Here is a 27,855-nt window from a genome sequence, read left to right on the forward strand (position 1 = left end):
CCATGACGCGACATCCACCACGGCGTGTTCACTATAGCAGCTCTTCTAAGGGTTTATTCAATGTCGCGATCCGTGAGCGAGGGCACGAGAAGAGTAAAAACGGTTTTTATTCTACTTAAAACAGCTAAATTCATTGATTTTATTCATAGATATATTTTGAAAGGAAAGCGCCTCGTGTAGGGGACCTGAGAGCCTGCTGATATTCTAAGACCACATATTCTTCTTTGTCCGCAGCTTGCCTTGCAGACCCGGCGAGCTTGCCCGCGACCTCGGCACTGTAGCGCGCCCGCCTCCTGCCCGCGGCCCAGCCGGGCCTCCCGCGCTGCCTCCTCATTCAGGGTGCGGGACGCCATGACCGCCTTTCACTTCGGGGTTCCACGGCGGTCCCCGTTCTCACCAACGCCGGAGAGCATGTCACCGTCGTGATTTATTCATTCCCACTGATCGTGAGAGCATAGGTATCCCAGACAGTAGACTCAGTGCCCCACCTCGTGCCTCAGCGTGTTTCTACAGCCCCCCAATGAAATCTGTTCCAGCGAAGTGGCAGCCAGGGGCCCGACTGCTAGACTGCCTAGTGGCTCCTTCTGTGGGCCAAACGCTAGATATTTTTCTAGGAATTTTCCAAGTGACTGTCATGTAATAAACTGGCTAATTAGCACCTATGTAAAGTGTACTCATCGTAATAATTTTCCAAAAAAGCAAAACTAAGGATGTCCTTTACCACCTTGACTGCTTCCTGCTAAAATAACCATCTTGGATTCCCTGCTACTGCGTCACCCTCTCCTCTGTGAAGCTGCAGGTGGGACAGGTTAGGAGGGCGGATTCCAAAGATGTTCAGTTCTTGCTCCCAGCGTCTGTGGCGCCGAGGACCGCGAGGGACAAAGCCTTTCTCCCAGCTCCTGGGCTTGCTGGCAATCTCCAAGTAATCAAAGAGTCCAAAACACCGTTCTGCACCCTTCTCCCCACGCCTGCCTTGCTCCAGTAGTTGCATTGTATTAAGCGTACAGTTATTTGTAATTATAGTCTTTCCATAAAAATTGCTCTCCAGTGACATAATATGAATCTGATAAAAAGTATATATCCACAGAATCCTGCTTTAGAGGTTTCCCCCAGAAGCACAGGAGTTCTTGTCTAATTACAAACAGGTTAGTGTGCACCAAACTTTTTTTTTTAAATGAGCAAAATCTACTGTGCTCTGTATCCAATGCATCTGTCCCTTCCTCCAAGAAATTACCAGACTGTCCTGTTCTTTGGGAACAGCCTACACAATGTTTCTTACCTGCCACCCATGTGCTTCTTCAGCTAATGCAACCCGGATTCTCACATTTACTCTCTTGGCAATTAACAGAGATAAATAGGTTCTCTTCAAAGAATCATTTTCGTATATTCTGTATCTTTCTGTCCCTCATTTCTTCCTCTTTCCAATCCATTCATAAACCCAAAACCCACACAACTGTTGGCTGATCTTCCTCAACATGCTTCTATCAAAGTGTCAGTAAACAGTGGGAGCTGCCCAGCGCTCTGACCTAGGCCTGTGGTAGCTCGTGGCCTGTGGGCCACACAGCCCACTCGCTGTTCTCCCTCCAGGGTACACAGCCTGTGCGCCACCCTGTGGGGCTGGGGCTCCCTCCTGCCAGCTCTGTCAGGTCTCACCCATGGAGCTGCAGGTCTCAGATCTAAGGCCAGTGGCTGTCAGCCTCGTGCCACGGTCTCTGCAGGTCCACCCTGCCCCCCCAGCTTTTGAGCAGCCCCAAACTTGTGTTTCCATTTCCTCTCCTGGCCATTGGGCCTTTCCTGGGTAAAAGGCCTGCCCACAAGGCACATTTTAATGCACTTGGGGGGAGAAAAAGCTTCTATGGCAGGTAATAGAAGGAAAATCAGAGGTTTGTGTTACATGAATTGTGCAAAATGCCCCACGAGCACAGTGAAACCAAGGTGGAATACACACTCAGGCCATCAGACAGCCCCGAAGTTAACCCGGCTTCGCTGCACCCTCCCTGTTTCCCAAGGCAGCAACTCTGCCCCAGGAAATAATGATCCTGGAGAACGTTCAGAGAATTTCTGCAGGTATGACGTCTGAGTGTAAGGTCATCCACAGGTGCCAGGGGAACAGGATCGGGCTGGAAAGGCCGAGAGCAGCCTGGGCACCGAGTGTTCTTACACAGGAAAGTCTTGGCCTCAGGTTTCATGGGACCTGCAGCCCCAAATGGCGCAGAACTCGTTTGAGTCTGTCAGGCTGCACGTCCAGGTGCTACAGCGCTGAAGCAGGTTGCCCGGCCCTCACAGGGCTCTAGGCATCTGCACCTTCCCCAGCGTCCCCCCCTCGTGGCTCTCGGCCTCCACCTTTGTCTGTTTTCTTTTTCCATTTAGTAACACCGTTTGATGAAGGGGTTGGAACAAGAAAAGGTTCGATTTGAAGAAACTGTCCTGAGGTGAAAACTTTCCAGTGTGTACACACTATTTAGGGGGAAGGAGGGAACTCGTGGAGGAGGTGAGTTCTGGTGACTAGTTCTGAATGGCCCTTTGCATCCGCAAGCTGCTGGGGGGGGGGGGAGTGATGGGGAGAGGTGAGGAGGACTGTATACTGTAATCAGATTCAAAATTTCCCATGCAGGCCAGCAGTCAAAAGTAATTTTTATTTATATTTATTTATTTTTAGCTTACTTATTTTTAAATTTATCTTTATAGTTGAAAGTATTACAGATACCCCCCTTTTTCCCCATTGATCTCCTCCACCCCGCATCCACCCCCCAGGCCATCACCACACTACTGTCTGTGTCCTTGGGTTATGAACATATGCATATAAGTTCTCTGATTAATCTCCTCCCCACTCCCCCCACCCCACCTTCCCTCTGAGATTCCTCAGCCTGTCCATGCTGCTGTGTCTCTGGATCTATTTTGTTCCTCAGTCTATTTTGTTTATTAGATTCCACATGTGAGTGAGATCGTGTGAAACTGAATCAGGAAGAATCAGGAAACCTGAATAGGCCAATAACAACTGATGAAATCGAAGCAGCAATAAAAAAACTCCCAGCAAACAAAAGCCCTGGTCAGGACAGCTTCACAGGGGAACTTACTACTTCTTTAAGTTGTAGGGTTAGCGAGTTCACTAAAAATTTTTCTTGCTTTTTGAGGTAGGCCTATAGTGCTATGAACTTCCCTCTTAGGAATGCCTTCCCTATGTCCCATAGATTTTGTGTTGTTGTGTTTTCATTTTCATTTGTTCCCGGGAGGTTTTTGATTTCTTTCTTGATCTTATTGGTAACCCATTCATTGTTCAATAACATGCTATTTAGCCTCCATGTGTGTGAATGTTTTTGTAGTTGATTTCTAATTTCATGCCATTGTGATCCAAGATGCTTGATATGATTTCAATCTTGTTGAACTTGTAGAGACTTGTTTTGTGTCCTAACATGTGGTCTATCTTTGAGCATGACCCATGTGCACTTGAGAGAAATGTATATTCTGCAACTTTGGGGTGAAATGTTCTGTAAATAGCAATTAAATCCATCTAATCTAGTATGTCATTTAGGGTCACTGTTTCTGTGTTGACTTTCTGTCTGGAAGAGCTATCCAATGATCTCTCCCTTAAAGTTTAAGTTTATTATTGATAGGTCCTTATTTATTGCCATTTTATTTCTTTATGCCTATGTTTCTCTCTCCAGTTCTTCTTCGGATTACAGCAGTCCCTTTAACACTTCCTGCAATGCTGGTTTGGTGGTGATAAACTCCTTTAGCCTTTTTTTTTTTTTGTCTGGGAAACTCATTATTTCCCCATCTATCTTGAATGATAGCCTTGCTGGATAGAGTAGTCTTGGTTTCAGATCCTTGCTTTGCATTACCTTGAATACTTCATGCCATTCCCTTCTGGCCTGTAGAGTTTCTGTTGAGAAGTCAGCTGACAGCCTTATGGGAGCTCCTTTGTAGGTAACAGGTTGCTTTTCTCTTGCTGCCTTTAGATTCTCTCTTTGTCTTGAATTTTTGGCATTTTAATTATGGTGTGTCTGGATGTGGGCCTCTTTGGGTTCTTCTTGCTTGGGACTCTGTGACTCCTGAACTTGTGTGACTTTTTCCTTGACCAGGTTAGGGAAGTTTTCTGCCATTATTTCTTCAAACAGGTTCTCTAACCCTTGCTTACTTTTGACCTCTTCTGGTATTCCTATAATGCGAATATTGTTATGTTTCATGTTGTCCCACAGCTCCCTTAGACTGCCCTCCTGTTTTTTAATTGTTTTTTTGTTTTGGTTCTCTGATTGATTTTTTTCTACCCTGTCTTCTAATTCACTGATCCCATCCTCAGCTTCCTCTAATCTGCTGTTTATCCAATGTATTCTTCATTTCTGCTATGTCATTCTTAATTTTCTTCATAGTTTCCTTATCTTTTTTTATGCTGTTGAGCATACTTACAATCAGTATTCTGAACTTTATATCTGATAGACTGCTTATCTCTGTTTCATTTAGCTCTTTTTTGGAGACTTCTCTTGTTCTTTCATTTGGGACTTTTTTTTTTGTCTCCCCATTTTGCTGCCTATTTGGCTTTCTATGTATTAGGTAGGCCCGCTAGGACTCTCAGTCTTTTTGGATGGTCTTTGGTGCAAGCCAATGTCAGGTCCTGTTTGTGACTGGCATTGAGTACCCTAATTTGAGCTATCAACAACCTAAGGCTTGAGGTCCCCTCTGTTGGGGCTGGCTGGGTGCGTTTGGACAGGACCAAGACGCACACTAAAGTCTGCTTTTCCAAGGCCTGGGTCCAGGAGCAGATCAGGCAAAGACTCAAAGCACTGTGAGGTCTGCCTCTGGCTGCAGGCTGATTAATCTGATTATCTTAATGAGTCTCAGGCTGTAGAAACTCCAAGGGGTAGGGGAAGAAGTTTTCCAGCAGGGTGGGGTAATTTCTTCCCATTCAGGCAAAAGCTGCTTGGAAGGTAAATATCTGTCTCTGCAGTATGGGGGAATGACTCAGCCCAGGAATCCAGAGGCCTGTCCTTTGAGCTCCATGTCCAGAGCTCACCTCCCTAGATCCTCCTCACACAGCTCCAGGCCACTCTGCCCTCCCTCTGCTGGAGCCAAAGGTGAGTGGCTGCCGATGAAACTTTGTGCGCTGGCCCTTTAAGAGGGTGCCTTCATTTCCAGGCATTCTCTCCCTGGCAGACAAAAACCTGGATGCTTTTCACAGCCAGATGTTATGTGGGCCCCTGTCTCAGGTCTGGTCTCTGGGTTAGGGAGCCCCACCACGGGTGTAGGCCCCAGAGTCCTCAGTGGGAACCCCCCACAGCTGAGATCTCCCTCCGGACCTTCAGCTGCTGCCTGTGGGAGCCCAGCCAGTCCTCTGGTGTCTGCACTTCCTACATGTCTCTATGTGATCTCCCCTCTTCCTCCTGGGTTATGAGGGTGCTCTCCAGCTCATCTTCAGTTGCAGTTGGTTATTCAGGATGGTTTACCTGTCATTCCAGTTTGGTCCAGGGAGAAGGCAGGGTAGCTTCCACACAGTCCGCCCCCATCTTTAATCTCTCCAAAAGCAATTTCTATTTTATTGCCCCAGGCTAGATGTTAAATCCTAGGATTTGCCATACTTTCAACCCACATGGTAGTAAATAATTTATGCCAATTTGGGTTTTGTTGTTTGCCTACTGCTCTTGTCAAGTTGGACAAAGTCACTCAGGGAGCCTACTCCACCCTCCTCACCATTTTGTGTTGGAATTTCATTTTCTGTTTGGTTTTTATTCCTTTAAGAGCCTGACTTCTAAAAAAGTTTACCACTGGCTTAAGATAAATAGATCAAAGTATAGTAAAATAACACTCCACGACTGCCAGTAACTGCTACCTAATTTCATTTTTCAGTTAAGTGTTGCTTACACTGAACTGCAGTCACTTGTCATTTACACGGAAGGAGCTCCTCGCACACTGGTGGTTGGGGCGACACTAAGAAATGGCCCTAGGTGGTAAATGACACTGTTTTCCAAATTTACTAGAATCATAACACTTTTGTTCATTCTGTCCCTTTTCTGGCTTCAGATTACCAACTTGGTAGTCTCCGCATGTCCATGTCCACATACCTTCCCGTGTGCCTATTGTTGACAAGACCATACGGTTTCAGTGAGCATCAGGATGTGTGCATCTTAAGAATTCTTATGGTTCCACCTTCATAATAATTATTATGTTACATTAAAATCAAACCTATTAATATATTTAGTGGGAAAGTGGAGGGCTGGAGGCCTGCCGATTATGGGCACTGGTTAAAAGATTTAGGAATGGTGACAACTCCCCTAGTTTCAGTGGCCTCAAAACACAACATTGAAACATCAAGACCAAATGAAAAGAAAAAGACCAAAAAAAGTCACTGAAGAGGAAGTAAAGTCATTAAATACATAAATTAGCTGTCAAATCCCTTTTGCAAAACCATTAGCACTCTGAGCAGAGTTTGGAATGTGAGAGCATGAATGACTGTCAGCAGTAAAGCAAATAAGACAGGAAGAATCAAAATAGATTGTGTACGTGAAACAACTGAAAACACAGGCAGTGTTGTACAGGCTCTAGTCATCACTAGCTTTACCTGTGTGCATTCTAAGCTCCACAGAGCGGGGACAAAAAAATGGGACACTCGGATCGGATCCCACCCCAGAGTCTCTACTTGAGGAGGGAAGGACAGTGAGTGCACAGCTTACTAATAAACAAGTAATCATGTCAGATGGTGATAAAAGTGCTGCCGAAACTAAGCGTGGACACAGAGAAACTGGGGCAGGAGCTTTTCCACCAAGCAGATATATTATCTAATTCCGTTAAAACTGTGAGCTCCTCGAGCTAGAGGCAGCGGCCTTCTATCTTTCTAGACAGGTCACAAGAGAAAGCACAAGGAAGATGCCATTCTCCTAAGGCCAAGTGACACTAAGTGAATCCCTCTGAGATCAGACATTACAACCATAGGAAAGGAGGGGGCCACAGCGTCTCACTGTGGTGTCTCCTCACCATGCTAGGGTGTGGGGGAGAAGACGTCCTCTCAGCCCAGGTGTCTCTCCTTTAGACTACTGGGAGGGAGAGGGCTGCCTGCCAGTCTCCATACCAATAATTCCTTTCAGCAGCACTTTGCTTTAAAACTCTTTCTTAGTGAGATTCCTAAAGAAACCCTATTTATACAAAAAGTGCCAGGGGACTTGGAAATCATCTGAAAAATGCATTTCCCCTACCTGTGACATGTCCGGGGACCCCGATGACACTGAGCAGCTCCAGCAGCCCCATGGGTGTGAGGCAGAGGGTCAAGAAGAGAGCTTGCACCTGAGAGACCCTGCATGTTCGCGGTCTCCTGCCCTCCACACCCTTCAGAGCTGCACACGCTCCAGTTTCTAAGACAGAAACCCGGGCGAGAAGGAGGGCGGGCACTGCCTTTCTTTCCATTGCAAGCTAACTTACAAAAGCAGTCACATGAACTTTTAATTCAACATAATGTTGGAAACCAAAATACGTATGATTTAGAGAGAAACCTGTGCATAACACCAAAGGCAGGAGACAGGACTGTCCAGACAACCTAACACCTGGACAAAACAGACATTCACCGTGTAACGCTACTATCCTTCGGAGAAGGGAGCAGAGCTGTTCTCAACCGAGGCCTAAGCAAGCTTCCAAGGCCTGTAAGACAGCACATCCACTAAGAGCATCCACTCTGTCCTCACGACCGCCCAACAGGGAGGCTACTGTTGGCATCCCACTTTACAGATGAAATAATTGCGGTTAGAGAGGTTTACTAACTCACCCAAAGTCCACAGGCAGTAAGCGGCAGAGCTGAGGTTTTAGACAACAGAACTTGTTACTGAAGTCTGTGCGACATGAGCATATGCACTGTAAGCAGTGACCAAGCAAGTTGTCAGACAGTGTATCTGAGAGCGAAAGGCATGCTATTAACACGTGCTAAGGTAACAAACGTAAACCGTGGACATCTTGGACAAACCAGGATGTGTAGTTAACTTAATTACCACATGATTAAATTGAGATGAAACAAAAGGTGTCTCTAAATATTTAGGTATTCATTTACTCAGTAATTATTTGTTGAGAACCTACCATGTGCCACACTGTTCTAGACAGTGAGTCAAACAGACACAGTCCCTTCCCTTCATGGAGCTACGTCCTAAGGAATGTCATTTATGTGTGCACGTGTGTCTTCATGTGCAAGTCCATAAGTGTGCATGTATGTGCAATAATAAAGCAGTTTCACATCTGTCCTCCTGTAAATCTGTTGCAGTTGGACGTTAGCCTATGAAAATTATATGGGTTGAACATTTAACCTAAGACTCCTTAACATGATAAATATGTATTTCAAAAGCATTAGAATCCTAATTCCCTAAGTTATGGATGGTGGAAGAGACCAGACCAAGGTTCAAAGGTTCTAGACTCGAGTTCCAGCTCTGATACTCTCGTGAGTTAGGCCACCTTGCTGTGTATCGGTTCTTTCTGTCCTACCCAGTTTACAGAGTTGTTGTGAGGTCAGACTAATCTTAACTTTGGAGCTGTGATTGCTTCCACGTGTTATTTCAGTTGGTCCGCACAATGACCCTGTGAAGTAGGCAGGATGTTATGACCATTGTTGTCTGATTTTACAATGAAAATCTGAGATGGTCAAAACGAGGCAATAAGGGTAACATGAGGCTCAATGCAGCCAGACTTCGGGCTCCAGGGTAAGAGCAGGTGACATAAGATACATCACGGTGCTCTGGCCACCACTGACGAAGGCCTAGGACTCGTGTGCTCCTCCACGAGAGGTAGGACGGCAGGACAAGACACAGTGGAGCAGTGACGCTCACGAGCCAAGGACCCCACCTCTGCCTCTCAAGAGCTGCAGTGCCTTGGCCAGGTTACCTGAGCTCTCCAACCTGCTCCCTCATTTCTTTTTTATACCCCGGGACAGTAACGGCCCCTGCCTCCCAGCGCTACTGTGAGGCTTGGCTGAGGTAATGAGCATGAAGCACTTGCCCAAATACCTGGCCCGGCGGAATGCTCCAGCGCCAGCTGCTGCCGTTTGATTACAGAAGCTGGGACAGGGATTAGCCCGTCCTAGCCGTCGGCACCTCCACTGCCACAACGAAAGCCTCCACTCGGGGCATCACGCTGCTCAGCTTCCCAGCCTGCGGGTCCCTCGGAAACGAGCTCAGACGCAGCATCCACATCGCCAGTGGGGGGCCACAGAGACACGGCTGCCCTGTGACCCCAGGAGGAACTTCCACGGGAAACAAAATCTCTGGGCTGTACTTTAGAGTGCGTTCACATGCAGCTGGGCACGCGCAATCCCCTTCCAGGTGAAATTTCTAAATATAACTGTGAGTTTTATTTTTCTTTTCTTACTCTTGCGAGTGAGCCTCCATATGCCAACACTAAGTCACAACATGAAATTCACATGTAGAATAAGGTCTGTCACAGCCACGTGGGGAGCAGTCGCAGCAGCTCCTGAAGAGACACCACATCTTCAAATAAGGGATGAACTTCTAAAATCAAGATTAGAAAGGGCTTGTTCAGTGATGAACAATGTGTAGGGTTATTACAGGAAGTACATAAATGATGATTCATTATATTTAAAGGATGTAATTGCAAGAGAGTAACCTATAATTGTGCATGTCTCATTTAGGACAATACGCCCCCACCTACACACCCCTTTAATATAATAAACACATGTTTCTCTTGGCTTAAGTTTCTTTTGCTATAAGAGTAAAACCTTTGTTATAAATTATTTCCTCCCTACAGAGAATCTCCTATTATCCCTATGAAACGGTAAACAGATGGAGCGGACACGCATCGCCACTTCTACTAATTAAATAAGAGAACCAAGTTGCTGAAGGCTTGCCAGGGGGATAAGACAAAGTTAATGGCAGAACTGGAGTTGCACCGGGCCTTCCTCTTCTAATCGGGGGCGATTTCCCAAAGCTTAGGTCCAACACTTCGACTGCAGGGAGATCTCTTTTCTGGACAAGTGCACAGGTGTATAAGGTAAAACACTGGCAGAAGACTCACCCTCCACAGCCTGCAGATAGCAAAACTAGGAAAGCACGTATTTTTACCTGGAATTAGAGAATCCATGATGATATTCTATGAGCAGAGCGTACCCATGGGCTTGGGACATTACACAGAAAGCACTTCTTAAAGAGGGCCGTGCAAAATGCCACCGAGCCCTTCAACAGTGTGGGCCCAGGTGGAGCCACTGCTCACGCAAACACACCACGTTAACAGCGAGGCGTGCTCAACATTTTTTAACGTCTAGAAGGCCTGAAATAAGGAGAGGAATTAAGGTGGGAGATGCAGGTCGCATTTCAAGCCACAGAAGCAGGAGAATTCCAGACACAGACGCCACCTGCCCGATGTGCTAGGACCTGGCATTTGAACACCCACCTGAGGACAAGAAGTCTGACTTCAGACCAGTGAGGGAAGCACTCAGGCCTAAATTCCTGGGTATAAGAGCTACGTTGTCCTAAATAAACAAATAGTCAAAGATGCGTATAGCCCGGGAAAAGTGAAAGGGGGCACATCGACTCTTCAAGGGCAAAGGAAAAGTTCACCTGTAGGGAAAACTCAGCTGTGGAGTACAAAATCCAGATCTACCACAGACTTGTATGAGGCCTACATTTACTGTCCTTGAATTGCACAGGAAAGCCAAACTGAGAATCTAAAACTATAAACCAGCCACTGCAACCTGAGGTCCCAGAGGCAGAACTCACAGATGCATGTGGTGCGACCTTTCGGCACTTAGGGGACACGGCCCCCGCTGGAGCTGAGCCACCGGGGGGGCCCTAAGGCGCAGCCGGGAGCCGCAGGGGTGACCGACGGGCCAGGGCCCGGGCACCCGGAAACAGCGCTCCAAAGGAGCAGCAAAACAGGCGGTTTAAATAAATACGATAATGGGGAGAGGAACAAAGCCTGTCGAGCACGAACCAGCCGCGGACGAACCTGAGAAAGGACCAGACGTGCTGGAGCGAAAAGACGATGAAGCGGCAGCTCCAAGGAGTAGCCTCCCGCAGACCAGAGCGCACTGAGCGCGGAGGCTGCAAAGCACAGGACAGCGTCAGCAAACTCGGAGGCGCAACACAGTCCAAGCAGAAACGGAAAACAAACTTATACTGAGGCACATCGAGGAAACAGCAGGCAACCAGACGAAAAATCTTAAACACAAGCAGAGAGAAGAGTCAGATTAACTCCAAAGACCAGGGAGAGTAACAAAGAAGTCACCTGAGCAACAAAAGAGGGCAGGAAATAATGAAACAATGTTTTCCCTCTGATAAATTGTAAGAACCCAACCCCTGTACTGTTATACAATCACTCAAGAGTATAATCAAAATAAAGACATTTTTAGACAAAGACCAAGGGAATTTATCATTCAAAGGCCTTCCTTGAAGTATCCACTAAAGAACATATTTCAGTAAAAAGAAAACAATCTGGAAGCAAAGGGAAGATACAAGAAGTAACAACGAAGACAAACTGATAAGCGAGTTTGCAAATCTGTGTCAACACTGCTAATACAAATTAAAAGCTAATTTGGGGGAGGTTAGATACAAAGCAGGTCCAAATTATAAGACAAAAAATTCGAACTCTACCATTTGTGAAAACTTATCCATATACAAACTATCACGTTCACTTGATTTTACAGGTGAGCTTTACTACCCTCCAGGGAACAAATAAGTTTAAACAAAAGGTCTTTGTACACATCTTAGTGCTTTAAGATATGTGAAAGAATTCTGCAATAAATAAATAGATCACAAACACAAACAAATAAATAAAGCATCCCATTCATGATAAATAATATTGTAATTGTTAAAAGTTGATATAAAAAGTAACATTTTGGTGTGAAATCTTATTTCATAATAATAATAATATGCTATTATTCTAAAAGGCACAAAAGTATTCCTGTGGTAGAGCACAGTGATAAAATTCTACAGAAAGCAGCTAAACTGGCCCTTAGGAAGAGTGTGAGAAAGCTGATGAAGTCATCCTGCAGACGGAAAGGAGAAAGTGCATGGCTGGCCTGGGGCGAGGGATGGAGGCCCGAGGCCAGAAGGGCCCAGAGCTGGCCCAGCTCCTTCAGGAACCAACGCGAGCCACCAGGAACAGCCCGCTTAGACGTGGACTCCAGGCGAGGTGTGGGTCAGACAATAGGGGGGACCCTGGGCGGCACCTGACCACCCAGCCGGTGAGTGTCAGGAAAACCAAATATGACCAAGAGAAACAGATAAAGGACAAGCATTTTTTCCCAGAGATCAAGATCTGGGTAATTCAGGCAGGTATTATCGAGGGAAACTGGTTTCATGTTTCAAATTCAGGACAGCCTGGAGCACAGAGGAGAAACCCGAATGGAGTGCATTGCTTTGTCACCCCTTGAAATAATAGTACAAGCTACCTGATTTTAAGACAAGAAGATGGAAGGAAGGGGGGATCCTGCATCCCAACCCCAAGCTTAAGGACAAAGGAAATAAAAGGGGCACAGTGGGTGCTGACATCTGGAAGTGAGGCAGGCCAGCTGCACAGGACTTCAAGAGAAATGCAGGGGCATCGGGAGAACCGCTGAGAACAAGGGAGGGGCCCCTGATTCTTTAAGCAGCCGGAGCCGGTGCTTTGGCGCTGAGCCCGGAGCAGAGGTCGCCTGCAGGCCCAAGCCCACTCAGCTCAGGAGTCCCACCGACCCACTGCACAGGCAAGGAAAGTGGGAGAGGCCGTCTCAGGCGCTCCAGGAAACGTTTCTCTTCTGAATTCCTTGGCCACCTGTCTTCCCAGGCTGGAGAGTGCCAGCCCCATGTATAGGGTGAAGCAAAGTGGGCCTTTTTATTGTTAAAAAAAACAACTTACTGAAAATATGAACATTCAAAATGAAAGGAAGTGTGTGAGGCTTGGAGTGAAAGACCAATGGAGAGATGCTTCTTGACAAAATTTTAAAAACCTCCCGAAGCTGTACTAGATTTTCCATGTTCTTCTATTTACGTGACCTACTTCATACACACACATCCTGCTCATTTTAGGAAATTTTATTACTACAGAGCTTTTTTTTTTTTTAACCAAATGATTAGAGAGTTGACTTTCCCTAGTAATCGGGTAAAGCGATGAAAAGTTGACTCATTCAACAATCTGCCAAAAATGCATTTTCTCACTTCTGATTGTAATTTTTCTAGGTTTCTATTGTGTTGCAAACTAGAGAACTATTCTGAATTCACCACCAGGCATGATTTAAGTTATTTTTATTTTTCAGTCACAGTTGACAAACAGTATTATATTAGTTTCAGGTGTACAACACCGTGATTTGACCCTTCAAAGAATGTTGTTAGAAACGTCCTTTTGGGGCAATCTGCTCGACCTGGTTTAGGTTAATCACTGGTCATGTTTCTCCAGGACCTCTGGGGCAGGTAAGTTCAGGTACACTAGGTGCGTGACATAAAAGCGCCCCAAACAGAAACCATGGCATTTTGCATGAGTTAATATTCCTGTTGCCTCATAGCCTCATGTCCCTCTGCACAGCTCAATTTTTCATCCCCCCAATAAGAGCAAAATAAGACATACAAGTCACCCGAAAGAATAGCTGTTTTCATTGCAAAAGTTAAAGTAAGATTTGAATGACTAGAAGACCACTTAATGGGCCGTGAAAGTGTCCCACACTCCAGGACAGTCCTCCGTTCAGCCAAAGAGGAAGCGTAGGGTCCGAGGGAGGCAGTGGGAGATCGCTGAGCATTTCCAGGCTCCTCCAGGAACGGAGCAGCAGAGGACAGGGCAGGACTGCGCACAGGAAGAATCCAGAACTCTAGAGCGCACTTTCCACACAGCACCCTCCACTTCACCCCAGCCTCCAGTCAGCCCCTCTTCGCTTAGACCCTCCTGGCAGAAGGTGTGAACATCTGTCTTTGTTTCCAACCCTGTGCCCCTGATGGGAAAGAGGAAGGAGTAGCCCGAGAAGTTCAGCCTCTGGGGGAGGCAGACAGATCCCGGGAACAGCAAGTGCCAGGCAGCAGGACTCTAGCTGCTAAGAAAACTGCCAACTGGCAGATCAATACACCTATGACCTCATAGGAGCCCAACGTCTTTTAATAAAATACCACACAATTACTGTGATAAGGTCATAGAGGATGAAGAGATCATGACAGAAAAAGTAAGTAAAAAAAAAAAGGCAACCCACAGAATGAGAGCACTTGGAGAAGGCGAAGCCTGAAACAGAAGCAGAGAACCGCAGGGGGCTGCGGCAAGGTGGGCGAGGAACGGGGGCCAGGGTCACTGGGCTCCACTCCCGCCGCTGGTAGTCAGGAGGCCGGCGGCCGCTTGCTGCGTGCCCAACGTTGTTCTAAGACTGTTATATCAACCTATTCCCGTTGAATTTTCACAACAAAACACGCTTCCAGGGCAGACCCGAAGGTGAGACCGCAGGCAGCCCGGAGGTCACCCACCAGCCGGGCGGCCCCTCCATTTCCCAGTTTCCTTGAGGGAGAAGGAGGTGATCATACCTGCCCGGGATGGCTGTGAAAATTAGACATAATGATCTTGAGTGCCTGCTCGCCGCTGTTATTAGTGTAATTAATCAGATTACAATAGTGCGGAGTGAAGAGCAGAAGAAAGCGCTGTAATCCAATAGACGTGGCAGCGGAGAAGCGGAGGTGGAAACCGGGCAGGGCTGCCCGCGGGGGGCCGTGGGGGCACCAAGCCTGCGGGCTTCTTGCCGTCTGGGGGCAGCACCCACAGACGCTCTGCCGTCGTGCCCACCTCCCCGGGTGGGGGCATGGCTGTCTGCCCTTCCTCCAGGGCGGGGCTGTGGTGGGGACCGCTCGAGGCGGGCAGCCGGGTTTATGGACGCGGGTTTGTGCGGAGGAGCGTACCGGCCCGACGGGGCGCCCGCTTCCCTCCCTCCATCCCCCGCGGGCGCAGAGGGCGCTGCAACCACAGGCGGCAGGTGGTTACCGGCGCGTCGGCCGCCGCTCGCAGCGCAGGGAGTCCCACCGCCCGAGGCCCCCGCGCGGCCCCGCAGCGCGCTTCCGTCCCGCCCCCGCCGTCCCGCTCGCGCCCGGAGCAGGGGCCGCCTCCGCCAGGCCGCGCCGGCCCCGGCGGGCCGGGACCCTCCTGCTCTGGCCCCCGCCCGGGCCTCCCGGGCCCCGCCGGGCTGGGACCCTCCTGCTCTGGCCCCCGCCCGGGCCTCCCCGCACCCGCGCCCCGGGAGGGCGGCGCGCTCTCCTCCGCGGGCCCCGCCTGGGCGCCCGGCTGGGCTCCCCGCAGGCAGAGGTCTAGAGACCGCAATGAGCACAGCAACCTACGGGTCTTAAGATAAAAAGTATCTAAAATACAAAGTAAAAGCAGCGCGCAGTCCCGCAGTCGTCACAGGAGCCGCAGGGCGGGGAGGGAGCGAGGGGCGCGCGGAGGCTTCTGCGCCCCGACGGGAGCCAAAGGTCGTCCCCGCCCGGCCGGTCCTCCTCAGTGCGCAGCCGGCGCGCTGGCCGCGCCACCGGGGAAACGCTTCCCGGGGCAGAGCCGCGGCCCCGCGGCGGGGAGACGGCGCCCCCTACGCGCTCGCGCTGCCGCCTCCCGCAGCACCCCCGCTTCAGCGCGCCCGCCGGGCCCCCGCCGCGCTCCCGGGGGCGCCGACACGGAGCCGGGCCCCTTCCCGAGCGACGGGCCGGCGCGCACAGCCACGGCCGGCTGCCCGGGCGGGGGGCGACCGCTAGGCGAGCGGGCGGGTACTGGGGCGATCCGAGGCCGTTGCCCACTTAAGGACCCAGAGCAGGAGACTGTCCCCCGGGGCCCTGCGCCTCCAGACGCCGCCCCACCCGCCGCCCGGCGCGGTCCTCGGGGCGCACGGCCCGGGGGCCGCTCTCGGGCGTCCCTTCCCCGCTGCCCGCCTGCCCCGGGCGCGGGCTCGCTCACCGATCTTGGCCAGGGAGGCCAGCAGGATCCACAGGGTGATCTCGAAGGGGATCTGCACGTGCGGGTAGTCCAGCGTGAACACCGGCAGCCGGCTGTCCTCCGACGGCGCCGCGCCCGGAGCCACCACGCTCGCGGGGCTGGGCGGGCTGGAGCTGGCGCCCATGGCCCCGGGCGCGTCCAGCAGGGTCCCGGCCAGCGCGCCCGCCGGGCCCGCCGCCTGCAGGAGCAGCAGCAGGAGCGGCCGCACGGGCAGGCTCCGCCCGGCGCGCGCCGGCTCCATGGGCCGCCCCGGGCGCCACGCAGTCCCGCGCTCGCCGGGCGCTCAGCGCATCGCCGCCGCCTCGCCCGCAGCGCGCGGGGCAGCCGCAGCCCCGCCGGCCCGCCCCGCCCCCCCGCGGCCCGGCGTCCGCCGCGCGCCCGCTCGGTCCCCGCCGCGAGCCCCGGCCGCGCTCAGCCACCCTCCGCCTCCGCCCGCCGGCCCGCGCCCGGCCCCGGCGCCCGACCGAGCTGCAGGCCCTGCCCCTGGCGGCCCGCGGGCGGGGCGGGGCGGGGCGGGGCGGGGACGCGCGGGGCCGGGCACCGCGCACCTGCCGGAGCCCGCGGGCTGCGCGGGGCCCGGGTGGCTGCGGGGGCGGCGGCCGCTGGGACCCGCCGCCCGGTAGCCGGCGAGCTGGGGGCGGACTCGCCGCGCTGGGCCGAGGGGCCGGCGCTGTCCCCGCCCCGGAGGCCGCGTCGGGCGTCCATCCAGGGACGGGCCGCGCGACCCACGCGTGGCGCCCTCTGCGGCGCAGGCTTCTCCGAGGGGACAGCGGGCGGGCGGGCGCCGCCGCCTCGGGGTCACGAGGGGACGCGGGGCGGCGCGGGCGGGGCGCTGCCGGCTCGGCTCCGGGCGCTCGGGCAGCGGCCGCCTCCCCCGCGGGCCCGCCCGCCGGACCTGCTCCCCGCGCCCCCCGCGCGCTCCCCTCTCCCGCCCCCGCGCGGACGCGCAAACCTCCCCTCTGCGCCGGGCTCGGGGGCGCGGGCCGGGGCGGGGGGACCAGGGGCCTGTCGGGGAAGCCGGGGTTTGCCTGCTGGGCTCCGACTCGCTCCGCTAGCTGCAGGTCGGGCTGCGCGGCCCGGGCTGGGGTCTGGGGTCCGGGGTCCAGGGTCCGGGGTCCGGGGTCGGGGTCCGGGGTCCGGGGTCGGGGTCCGGGATCCGGGGTCGGGGTCCGGGGTCGGGGTCCGGGGTCCGGGGTCGGGGTCCGGGGTCGGGGTCCGGGGTCGGGGTCCGGGGTCCGGGGTCGGGGTCCGGGGTCGGGGTTCGGGGTCCGGGGTCTGGGGCGGGGGCCGGGGTCGGGGTCGGGGTCGGGGGCCGGGGGCCGGGGGCCGGTGGCTGGTGGCCAGGACGGGCTGCGCGGGCCGGGGCGGGGGTCGGGGGCCGGGGTCGGGGTCCGGGGTCCGGTGTCTGGGGTCGGGGTCGGGGTGGGGGTCCGGGGTCGGGGTCGGGGTCGGGGTGGGAGTCCGGGGTCGGGGTCGGGGTCGGGGTCGGGGTCGGGGTCGGGGTCGGGGTGGGGGTCCGGGGTCGGGGTCCGGGGTCTGGGGTCGGGGTGGGGGTCCGGGGTCGGGGGCCGGGGGAGCGGGCCTGGCGGACGGAGCTCGGGCCGCGCGCTCGGCACTTCCTCGCGGGGTCGGAGAGGCCCGAGCGCAGAGCAGCTACTCCAGCAACCGGAGCCGCGCTCCCGCTCGGTTCAGGAAATAGGAACTTTATCTTTTCTAAAATGTTTCATGTGTCAGAATGCGGCTTCCACTGTGAGAGCCCCGGCGATACAACGTTGAAGGGTTTGTGTGTGTGCGGGCGGGGAGGGCGGGGTTCCCCCCAGTTCTAAGGGAGCCAGCGAGCTGCCAGCAGGGGGTCCCCGAAGGACCTTGGAGGGCAGGCGGGGACGGCCTCGATGAGATGGGAGAGGACACAGCGCTCAGTTAACATTTTATAAAAGCACAAGTCCTTCAAAACACAACATAATCGAATGGTAAGGATGCGTTAGCTCTTAAGAAGAATCAGCGAGCCCTCCGGAAATCTGCTTCTCCTCCTCTGTCCACTGGAAAGTTTCATGAAAGGCATTTGCTGAACGTTCCCTTGGGAGAAAACAAATAATTACTTTAGAAAATGCATATCTGTGCAAGGAGCTCGTACTTTTGTTAACACAGAAAAACAGACACACAGACATTCTTGTACCCATTTTATTAGTGAAGACGTACAGATGCAGAAGTGTTTAAAAACAAGCAAGCGTACAGACTTCCCCAGGTGCACCCAGTAAGGGTCAGCAGGAAGTCCAGTCCAGGCCCGGGAGGCTGCCCTGCTGCGCTTCATCCCACCCTCCCCCCAGACTAGCTGCCCCAAACAGCAGGTGGTTCTCTCAGGTGCTTGCTGCAGAGTGGGGGAGAAAGTTTTAGGGATTGTTCACAAAAGCTATGGTAGATTAAAGTTTTATTTAGAGTAAGCAAATCAGGCCCTTTCTACAGGTAGAGTGAAACAATGACAGGGCAAGGGCATGCTCAGACAACAGCTTCTAGTTCGAGTCACAGGACACTTTTAAAAACAATTGTGCACCATGAGTGACGAATCTCCCACCGTGGCGGGAGAGACTGTAGGTGCCAGCGTTGCTTCAGCTTCAGGAATCTATACTAGTGTAGGTGAAGGTGAGCAACTTTTTCTTACATGTGGCAAACACTGTTTAGCTTATTCTTATAATGGAAGAGAAGGGCTTAGTTTTAAAAGACACGCTGTTTTTGTCTTTTCCAGAAAGCAGATGAGAAAGTTCAGGTGTACCTCCACCCCACGCACACTGGGCCAGGCCACCTCTTAAAGGGCCCTGGAGGAGGAGCTCAGCCCCTGAAAGTGATAAGACACCAGGCATTGCCGTACCCATGGGACAACTGAAGGTGAGGTCCTGTCTCTATCCAGTTAAAATTCTTCAATGGCTTTCATTGCCATTGGAACGACTGAAATCTCGCCTGAGTTGACCTTTGCTACTTACTCCCACCACCTCACTCAGGTGGCCTGTCCCCTGGTGCTCTATGAGCTCTGACCAAGAGTGTGCCCCTGCTCCCTCTCCCCTCAGGGCCTTTGCACGTTCTGTTCCCTGTACAGGGGAACGTTTTTCCTCTCTGCCCTTCACCTTGTTAACTCAAGTCAGTTACCTCTGAGTAAGGCCTCAACTCAGAGGTAACTGACTCAAAGAAGTCTCACCTGGCACCTGACTTTCTGGACTGGTCAGAATCCCCATTTAAGCCCTTCGAGCTCCCAATACCTTTCCTTCTTAGCACTTAATCATTTTACTTTCTGCCACTGGGCTGACAGCTCCACAGGTAAGGGCAGCCAGGAAGCGAGCACACCCGTCAGAGTTACCCCTTTATCCCCAGGTCCCAGCAGAGTGCCCAGGGCACGGTGAGCGCCCACTAAGCACGTGTTGGATAAATAAATGTGATTTGACCAGAATCTACAGCTCTCCTGCCCTGGGATCTGGGCCGCAGGCCTTTCTCGGGGCTGCCTCGACTGTAGGATGGAGACGAAGGTTTCCATGGGAAATGTTTCCTCAAATGGTCCTGGTTCCTATTTGGGGATCTCACATCTCCCTTGTCCCTTTCTACTCGAACGGTGGGCCGATCCAGTCACAGGACAGGATTTCTAAATATCCTCGCACATGGCGATCAGCTGAGTGGGCAGACGTGCCCACAGCAGCACGGCGCTCCCCGGAACTGAGGCGGCCTCCGCAGAAGCTGCAGCGTCTTTCCTTCCCTTCCACCTGAAGTGGTCCGTGGACTAGGAATGTGCGTAACGGGCCTGCAACAGGGACCGCGCCCCGAGGCCTCGGCCCGCGCAGGACGGAGTCTCTGACTTAGCAAAAGCACGAAGCAGGGGGAGTTAGGTCGGGAGACGGCACCCGGGGAATAGGGTGGGCTCTGCAGAGGAGGCTAGGGTCGTGGGGCGAGGCTGTCCTGCATCGCGCCCGAAATCCTGCCCTGGAAGCTCGGAGGGCCCCCGTTTCACCGAGCCTCTGGCCTCGCAGAGCCCGGAGCGTAATGAAGTTGTTGAACGTGGACCCCCGCCCCCAGGGGCACCCTCTGCGGGAGGGAGCCGGCCGAGAGCTCCGAGGTTGGCGGCTCACCCACTCCCCAGGCGCAGCGCGGGGGCGCGGGGAGGGCGCGGGCTGGGCGCGCGGGGCCGGCACCACAGGGGGCGCCCGCGCTCTCCGCAGGGACCAATGGGGGGGGGCAGCCCGCGCTCTCCAAAGGGACCGCTGGGGGGGGCAGCCCGCGCTCTCCGCCGGGACCGCTGGGGGGGGCAGCCCGTGCTCTCCAAAGGGGCCCCTCCTTCCCCCCGGCCCCCCCCAGGCAGCCCGCACCCCTGCAGGCACCGCGCCGCAGGGGAGGCAGCCAGTGCCTCGCAGGCACCGCTCCCGGGGGGTGGGGGGGGTGGGGGGGGTGGCGGCGGGCAACCCGCACCCCAGCAGAAACCACTCCTCCGGGGGTCAGCCCGCGCCCCCGCAGGGGCCGCCCCTCCCCCCGCCGGACCGCCCCCCCCAGGCAGCCCGCGCTCCCCCCCTCCCCCGGACCGCCCCCCCCAGGCAGCCCGCGCTCCCCCCTCCCCCGGACCGCCCCCCCAGGCAGCCCGCGCTCCCCCCCTCCCCCGGACCGCCCCCCCCAGGCAGCCCGCGCTCCCCCCCTCCCCCGGACCGCCCCCCCCAGGCAGCCCGCGCTCCCCCCCTCCCCCGGACCGCTCCCCCCAGGCAGCCCGCGCTCCCCCCCTCCCCCGGACCGCCCCCCCCCAGGCAGCCCGCGCTCCCCCCCTCCCCCGGACCGCTCCTCCCAGGCAGCCCGCGCTCCCCCCCTCCCCCGGACCGCTCCCCCCCAGGCAGCCCGCGCTCCCCCCCTCCCCCGGACCGCTCCCCCCCAGGCAGCCCGCGCTCCCCCCCTCCCCCGGACCGCTCCCCCCCAGGCAGCCCGCGCTCCCCCCCTCCCCCGGACCGCTCCCCCCAGGCAGCCCGCGCTCCCCCCCTCCCCCGGACCGCCCCCCCCAGGCAGCCCGCGCTCCCCCCCTCCCCCGGACCGCCCCCCCCAGGCAGCCCGCGCTCCCCCCCTCCCCCGGACCGCTCCCCCCAGGCAGCCCGCGCTCCCCTCCTCCCCCGGACCGCTCCTCCCAGGCAGCCCGCGCTCCCCCCCTCCCCCGGACCGCTCCCCCCAGGCAGCCCGCGCTCCCCCCCTCCCCCGGACCGCTCCCCCCCGCAGGGACCGCCCCCCGGGGAGGAAGCCCCTGCAGCACCCGGGCGGTCGACTCCGTCCTGCGGAACAGGGACCAGTCTCGAGCGCCTTGTAATAAACAGATAATAGAACTGATATTTCACACTTTTCTTTACTCGATTTTCTAATACACTAACTCCTTCCTTCTTTGGCATCTACGCCGCACCAGCACCAACCCCTCGGTAATGCTGTTTCAATTGAGAACCCTTTGCAAGAAGCCCCTCGAGCGCGCGGAGCAGAGGCGGCTGGAGCGCTCCTGTAACCAAAAGGTGGCAGCCGCGGTCCCAGGCCCTGCGCCCCGGGGGCCGGTGGTGTCTCCCCCCGCCCCTCTCTACCATAAGCGTACCCTCCTGTGAGAATGTAAACGTCAGCACTCACATTATTGTTCACTTACTGATTTTGCTATTGCAGTGGGAAGTTCTTAAAGTCTCCATTAGCCTCACTTTTTTAAAAAAAGAGCAGCCCAGTCAGTGGTGTGAATGTGTCACTGATGTGCATGGAATCACATTCTTTTCTTTCAGCCGGACATACTTGTTCCATTTCAGCAGAGAAATGTTTTGCTGATAAACTACTTTCTGCAGATTCAAGGTTATACATAAGAGCTGTACTTTGTTGTTGTTGTTAATCTTCACCTGAGGACATCTTTCCCATTGCTCTTCAGAGAGTAGAAAGGAGGGAGGGCCCGGGAGAGAAAGAGAGAGGGAAAGAGACAGGGATGTGAGAGAGATACAGATACGTGAACTGGTTGCCTTGGGCACTCCCCCAACCGGGGACAGAGATCCAACCAGCAACCCGGGAATGTCCCCTTGGCTGGGAATCAAACCCGAGACCCTTGAGCGCTTGGGCTGAGGCTCTGACCACAGAACCACAGGGGCCAGGGAAGTTCTTTTAATATTGAAATCTCCTAGTGTGTTTAAATGAAGTTCTGCCTTCAGATATTTAACCACTAAGCTTTTCAGAGCCTCAGTTTTCAAACTCTGTAAAATAAGAGAGTTGGAATAAGGAATTTTGTTTCTTTATAAAAAGTTTTACAAATCTAGGATTTGAATCCAACCTGTCTGTGTAAAAGGGACACACACCCGCATCCTGATTCCCTGTCCTCAGGCACTGTGATGTCACATGTGGGAGGAGATACTTCCTGTCCTTCAAACTCTCCCAAGTTATATCTGAACTTTGATGTGCAATGAAGTCACAAAGCAAAAAAGACAACCAACCCATAGGACCCTCTAACTACTATCCATTATTACATGTAAAGCACGCTCATTCATCAATTTAACAAGTATTTAGAGTCTGTACAGTTGGTAGGCACTCTCATCAAAAAGCCTCTTAGTACCTTTGGGAACCCAGTAAATACGAACACTGATTCAGAGAAAGTCTCTGTCTGCATTTTCTATTTTTCAAATGCCTAAAGCTGGAAATCATCGGTGAACCAAAGTGATAGATTTTGGGGTGGTACATTCTGCTACCCTTCAGGATCATGGTTTCTAGAAACAGGAATTGGAAATGAGAACATTTGCAAATGTATATTTTGTTTAGTATTCTAGAATTTAATCAATTTGCTCCCATACTGGAAATAGACAGAAATCTGACCAAAGCCAAACTTGGAAATAAAGGAAGCAGAGTTTAAAATGCCAGTCTTCACCCAAGCATCTTCATCCATGTGCTGCTGCTCTTTGGTCTTGAGTAATTCCTTAAAGTTTTTTGAGTTTCCATTTGTCTGTCCAAAGGTCACTCTATAACGCATGCTTGTGCAGATCTAAAACTTTCCCAAGTGTAGATACTTTTGAACCTCCATGTTTTCTACTATCCCTGACCGTCTACAGTTCTGATGATCAGCCTTAAAAGTTGCAAACATTTTGAAGAGTCATTAGTTTAAAACTCAGTGTGTGCTATGTTTTCATTTATCCATTCATTAACTTATTTTTACAACCAAACATCAAGTATTTATTTAACTTTTTGAGAATCTACTCTGTGCTAAGCATTCATTCCTGCAGGAGGTACACAGATGGACCATACAAATTTTGAGAACTATGTAGCATGAGAGACGAGCTAGAATAATATCAATAACTAACATTTACTGGGTGCACGCAATGAGACAGGCCCATTTTCAAACAGTGTATCTGTCATCTCATTAAATACTCATAATACCTTAAAATTATAGACATTATTAGTACAACTTATTTCAAAAATGAAGAAACTAAAGAAAGAAAATTATATAACTTGCCCTATATGTCACACAACTAGTCAACATTTGAATACAGGTAACTTGAGCCCAGAGGCAACACCATAAACACTATGCTATAGAACAACAATGGTGAGGACGAGAGTGATGGTGATGGTGGTGGTGGTGGTGGTGATGGTGATGGTGGTGGTGATGGTGGTGGTGGTGATGGTGATAGTGGTGATGGTGATGGTGGTGGTGGTGGTGGTGGTGGTGGTGATGGTGGTGGTGGTGATAGTGGTGATGGTGATGGTGTTATCATGATGGATGATGGTGATGATGATTGTGATGACGATGATGGTGGTGATGGTAATGGTGGTGACGGTGATGATGGTGGTGATGGTAATGACGATGGTGTTGTCATGATGGATGATGGTGATGATGATTGTGATGACGATGATGATGTTCGTGATGATGGTGATGATGGTGGTGATGGTGGTGATGGTAGTGGTGGTGATGATGGTGATGGTAATGACGATGGTGTTATCATGATGGATGATGGTGATGATTATGATGGATGTTAGTGATAATAATAATAACGATGGTGGTTATGATGGTGATGGATGGTGATGATGATGATGGTAATGGTGATGTCAACATGAATTTAGAGCTTTCAATGTTTTTTTACTCACTAGTAACCTCAAATCCCATATGATGAGTAGTATTTCCCCCAGTTTAGATATATGCATATATGCATAGCCCCTGGACATAGACAATAGTGTGGTGAAGGCCTGGGGTGGGGTGGGAGCTTGGTGGAGGGGGCAAAGGGGAGAAATGGTAGACATCTGTAATATTGTCAATAATAAGAAATAATAAATTTTAAAAAAATGTGAGACTGAGAAAAGTTAATAAAGTTAATCAAAAGCTATTCAGTCTCTAAGTGACTGAGCTGAAGCTAGAAGTCTCTCTCCACTCCTGCTGGAGCACCCAGTTCAGGTGATCAAAGAGACTGCACCACCGGACCCCACAGGACACCTTCTACATAAGGCCACCCCATGAAGACTGGGAATCATAGCAGCTTTATCTAATACATAGAAACAAACACAAAGAGGCAGCCGAAATGGGGAGACAAAGAAACAGGCACCAAAAGAAAGAAGAGGAGAACTTTCCAGAAGAAGAGCTAAATGAAATGGAAGCAAACAATCTACCAGATACAACCAGTCCCGAAAATGGCACAGAAATGGCATCAAGAAACTCCCATCATAAAGATACAATCCTCTTAAGGGAGTGGACCCCAAGTTGCAGAGGAACATGCGCTTTGCCAAGAAGCACAAGAAGGGCCTGAAGAAGATGCAGGCCAACAAAGCCAAGGCCATGAGCGCACGTGCCAAGGTCAAGCCCAAGATCTCAAAGGCGGGCAGCCACAAGCTCATTCGACTTGTCTACATGGCTCACCCCAAACTTAGGACACGTGCTCGTGTCTGCATCACCAAGGGTCTGAGGCTCTGCTGGCCAAAATCCAAGGCCAAGGCTCAAACTAAGCCCCAGGCTCTGGCTGCAGCTGCGGCTCAGGCTCCCAAAGGTGCCCAGGCCCCCATGAATGCTCCAGAGTAGAGGCCTCTGGGGCTGGAAGGACTGGTGTGTCCTCTGGGCCGCTGTCTGCATGGGACTGGTGCCCTCCTGTGCTGTTCGTACAAATAAGCCTGAGGCAAGATCTGCCAAAAAAAAAAAAAAAAAGATACTTATGAATAAAACATAATCATAGATGCTCAGGCATAATGAGATTCCATACTACTGGATTGTCATTATGAAACATTATATTTTGATCAAGGTCAATGAGATTTAGGAGAAAAGGGTTAGCTCAGAACTCAAGAGAAACTCAAGTAATTTTTCCGATCCCAAAGAATGTAGGAGCAGCCTGATCCATTCTCCTGGCCAGAAAGAATTGTGAAAAGTTCTTGTTGATTTTCCATGAAAATACAGTCTCACTGAGAAGTTGAAATCAAATCTAGCTAAAGCCAAGAGACTTTATTTTGAAATACACACACACAGCTCAGCATGGCCTGATCCTCGGCAGGGAAGCCAGCCAGGCAGGGCCCCTGCTGACACCAGCACCTGCTGCCTGTTGTGCCCTATTTTCTAGACTCATACAAGCTCGCCTGCCCCCCTTCAGGGAAAACAGCTGCAGAAAGGAGGCTTCAGCGAGGAGGCCTCGCAGTGCCCACGTGGCACAGCCTGGGACGTGGGCAGCTGGGACAGGAATCTCCATCGTGTTGAAAAGGAGGAAACAATTAGAAAAGAAATGTCAGCCCAGGTTTCTCCTCTGCTCTCCACTTACTCACTTAATCATGTCATTCCTGTTCTCAAACTCTGGGTGCTATCTAATGACAAGCAGAAAAATTTTAAATTATCTAGATTAATGAATTAAAAGAAAAGAAGTGGTTATGTCAATTATCACACTTTTACTAAATTACCTGTATAATTTGCTTACTTTTCCATTTAGTTTTCTGCTGAAGACCTGACCTCCAGTATAACCCAACCAAAGTCAGTCCCTCCTTTCCTATATGACACTCTGCTGCTGCTAAGGCCCACATGAGGAGCTGTATTTAAGCACATAATACGCATTCCTAAATGTACTCATCTCTTCAGCAGTTCTGTATGTTTATTATGTGTTTTGTCTTCACCTTTATATTTTTGCCCAAGAGGTGAGGAAACTAAAATCATCCTTTCGGGTGGGCAGGGCCTGTGGCATGTTTCCCTGCCCCCTTCCTCCTTCCCTTTCACATACACACGTAAACATGCAATGCGCGCGTAGACACACAAAACTCAGTCCGAAGCCATGTGTAGAGAATTAAATGATTCCGTCTCATGATATATCGAGATCCAGCTCGCCAGCTCATCTGCCTACTTGTCTACCTACCTACCCGTCTCCATCCCATAACTTTTCCACATGTAAACAGGAGGCAGGCTTCCTTTTCTTTATAATCCAACCCAAGTCTAATCTGCTCCAGGGTTTTACTGTATTTTCAGCTGGTCAGAAAGTGCTCTCTGTTTACTCTCAACTTTTTCACATCATTAGCATCCTTTGTTATGCTCCTAGGGAGGAGGTGTTACAGGACTTGGGCTTGTATGATGACGAGTAATGCCTGGAAATAAGGCTACAAGGGAGAAAGGGGTATGCCCATTTCCCTAAAAATAGTAGGTGAGCTGCAGTCACATGACAAATTATTTGGCTTATATTACATCATTTCTAACAACTGATGGGGCTCACTGCCTGAGTCATAGTTGGATTGAGTGTGAAGGCAGCCCAAGTATATGAAATATTTTGATTCACTCACCTTGTGTATATTCAATTCAAGGCAAGGGTTAGGTTACTTTTGAAAAACATGCCTCCAGCACAGTCCAGCTCTTACTATTTAAGAACCAGTTCTCACAAACCTGCTCTTAAGACCTGGTGTTTAATTCAGACATCAAACAAAGCCGTAGAACCAGTTCCTCTATTAGGCTGTAACAAGAAGACAAGAGCCTACTTTTATAAATTTTTTATTAGGTTATCTAATTGCATCTGTAAGTAGACCTACGTTCTTCTACTAGTACCTGGGTTCCATGTTTAGAGCTAAATTGTTCCTACTTAAACAGCCCCTCATGTGCTGGTCACAAGATGCTTGATAATCACTTATGCATTTAACAGCATCCTCACGTTTTCCACCAGCCTCTTAGTGTTTCTCTGTCCTGAGGGGTGTTTCTACCTGGGAAATGGGAGGCTGCTTCCTCAGGCCTGGCTGTACCTTGACCAGAAAGGCAGTGCTTGAAATGATGCCTATTTAAAGGTGTGTTTACTAATTATAGGTATTAACATATAAAATGTTTATCTATGCACATTTTATCAAAAATGTTGAAAGTACTATGCTAAATTAGCATCTCACTGTATGTCCCTAGGTATTTGGACATAGAAAACAGGGAACACAAATAAATTCACTGTCTCTGTTGAAGTCCCCTGAAAACAAACATAAGGATATCAATAAGAGATTGAGCAATTAAACATACATTGTTAGGGGAAAACCAGTTGGTGTTTCTTTTTTAAAAAAAAAATTATTGTTGAAAGTATTACAGATGTCCCTCTTTTTCCCCCATTGATCCACTCCACCTTGCACTCCTCCCCTCACTACACTATTGTCAGAGTCCATGGGTTATTCATATATACATATAAATTCTTGGGTTAATCTCTCCCCACCCACCCACCCACCCAGCCACCCCTGCCTTCCCTCTGAGATTCCTCAGTCTGTTCCATGCTTCTATGTCTCTGGATCTATTTTGTTCATCAGTTTATTTTGTTCATTACATTTCACATATAATGTGATACTTGTCTTTCTCTGACTGGCTTATTTCACTTAGCATAATACTCTCCAGGTCCCTCCATGTTGTCTCAGTGGGTAAGGGATCTGTCATTTTTATAGCTGTATAGTATTCTATGCTGTAAATGTCTGAGAAGATACTTGATATGATTTCCAACCTTCTTGAACTTGTTGAGACTTGTTTTGTGTCCTAACATGTGG

General features: G+C 51.6%; 1 protein-coding gene and 1 pseudogene across 2 annotated transcripts in view; one reads left to right on the forward strand and one right to left on the reverse strand.

Annotated features, from left to right (window-relative positions):
* SLC9A2 (solute carrier family 9 member A2) overlaps nt 1-16,138 on the reverse strand; it is a gene marked incomplete at its 5' end in the record, with an annotated part of 91,108 nt that extends 74,970 nt beyond the window's left edge. Inside the window, one exon of the mRNA XM_081156477.1 lies at nt 15,859-16,138. Coding sequence (XP_081012603.1) covers nt 15,859-16,138 — 280 coding nt within the window. The remainder of the gene's footprint in view (nt 1-15,858) is intronic.
* Nucleotides 16,139-24,610: 8,472 nt separating this feature from the next.
* On the forward strand, nt 24,611-24,913 carry LOC308566302 (large ribosomal subunit protein eL29 pseudogene; annotated as a pseudogene). Its single transcript has one exon. The product of its transcript is annotated as a large ribosomal subunit protein eL29 pseudogene (transcript).
* The last annotated feature ends 2,942 nt before the right edge of the window (nt 24,914-27,855 follow it).

This window comes from Miniopterus schreibersii (genome assembly GCF_964146895.1).
Source record: "Miniopterus schreibersii genome assembly, chromosome: 13".
NCBI classification, from domain to species: Eukaryota; Metazoa; Chordata; class Mammalia; order Chiroptera; family Miniopteridae; genus Miniopterus; species Miniopterus schreibersii.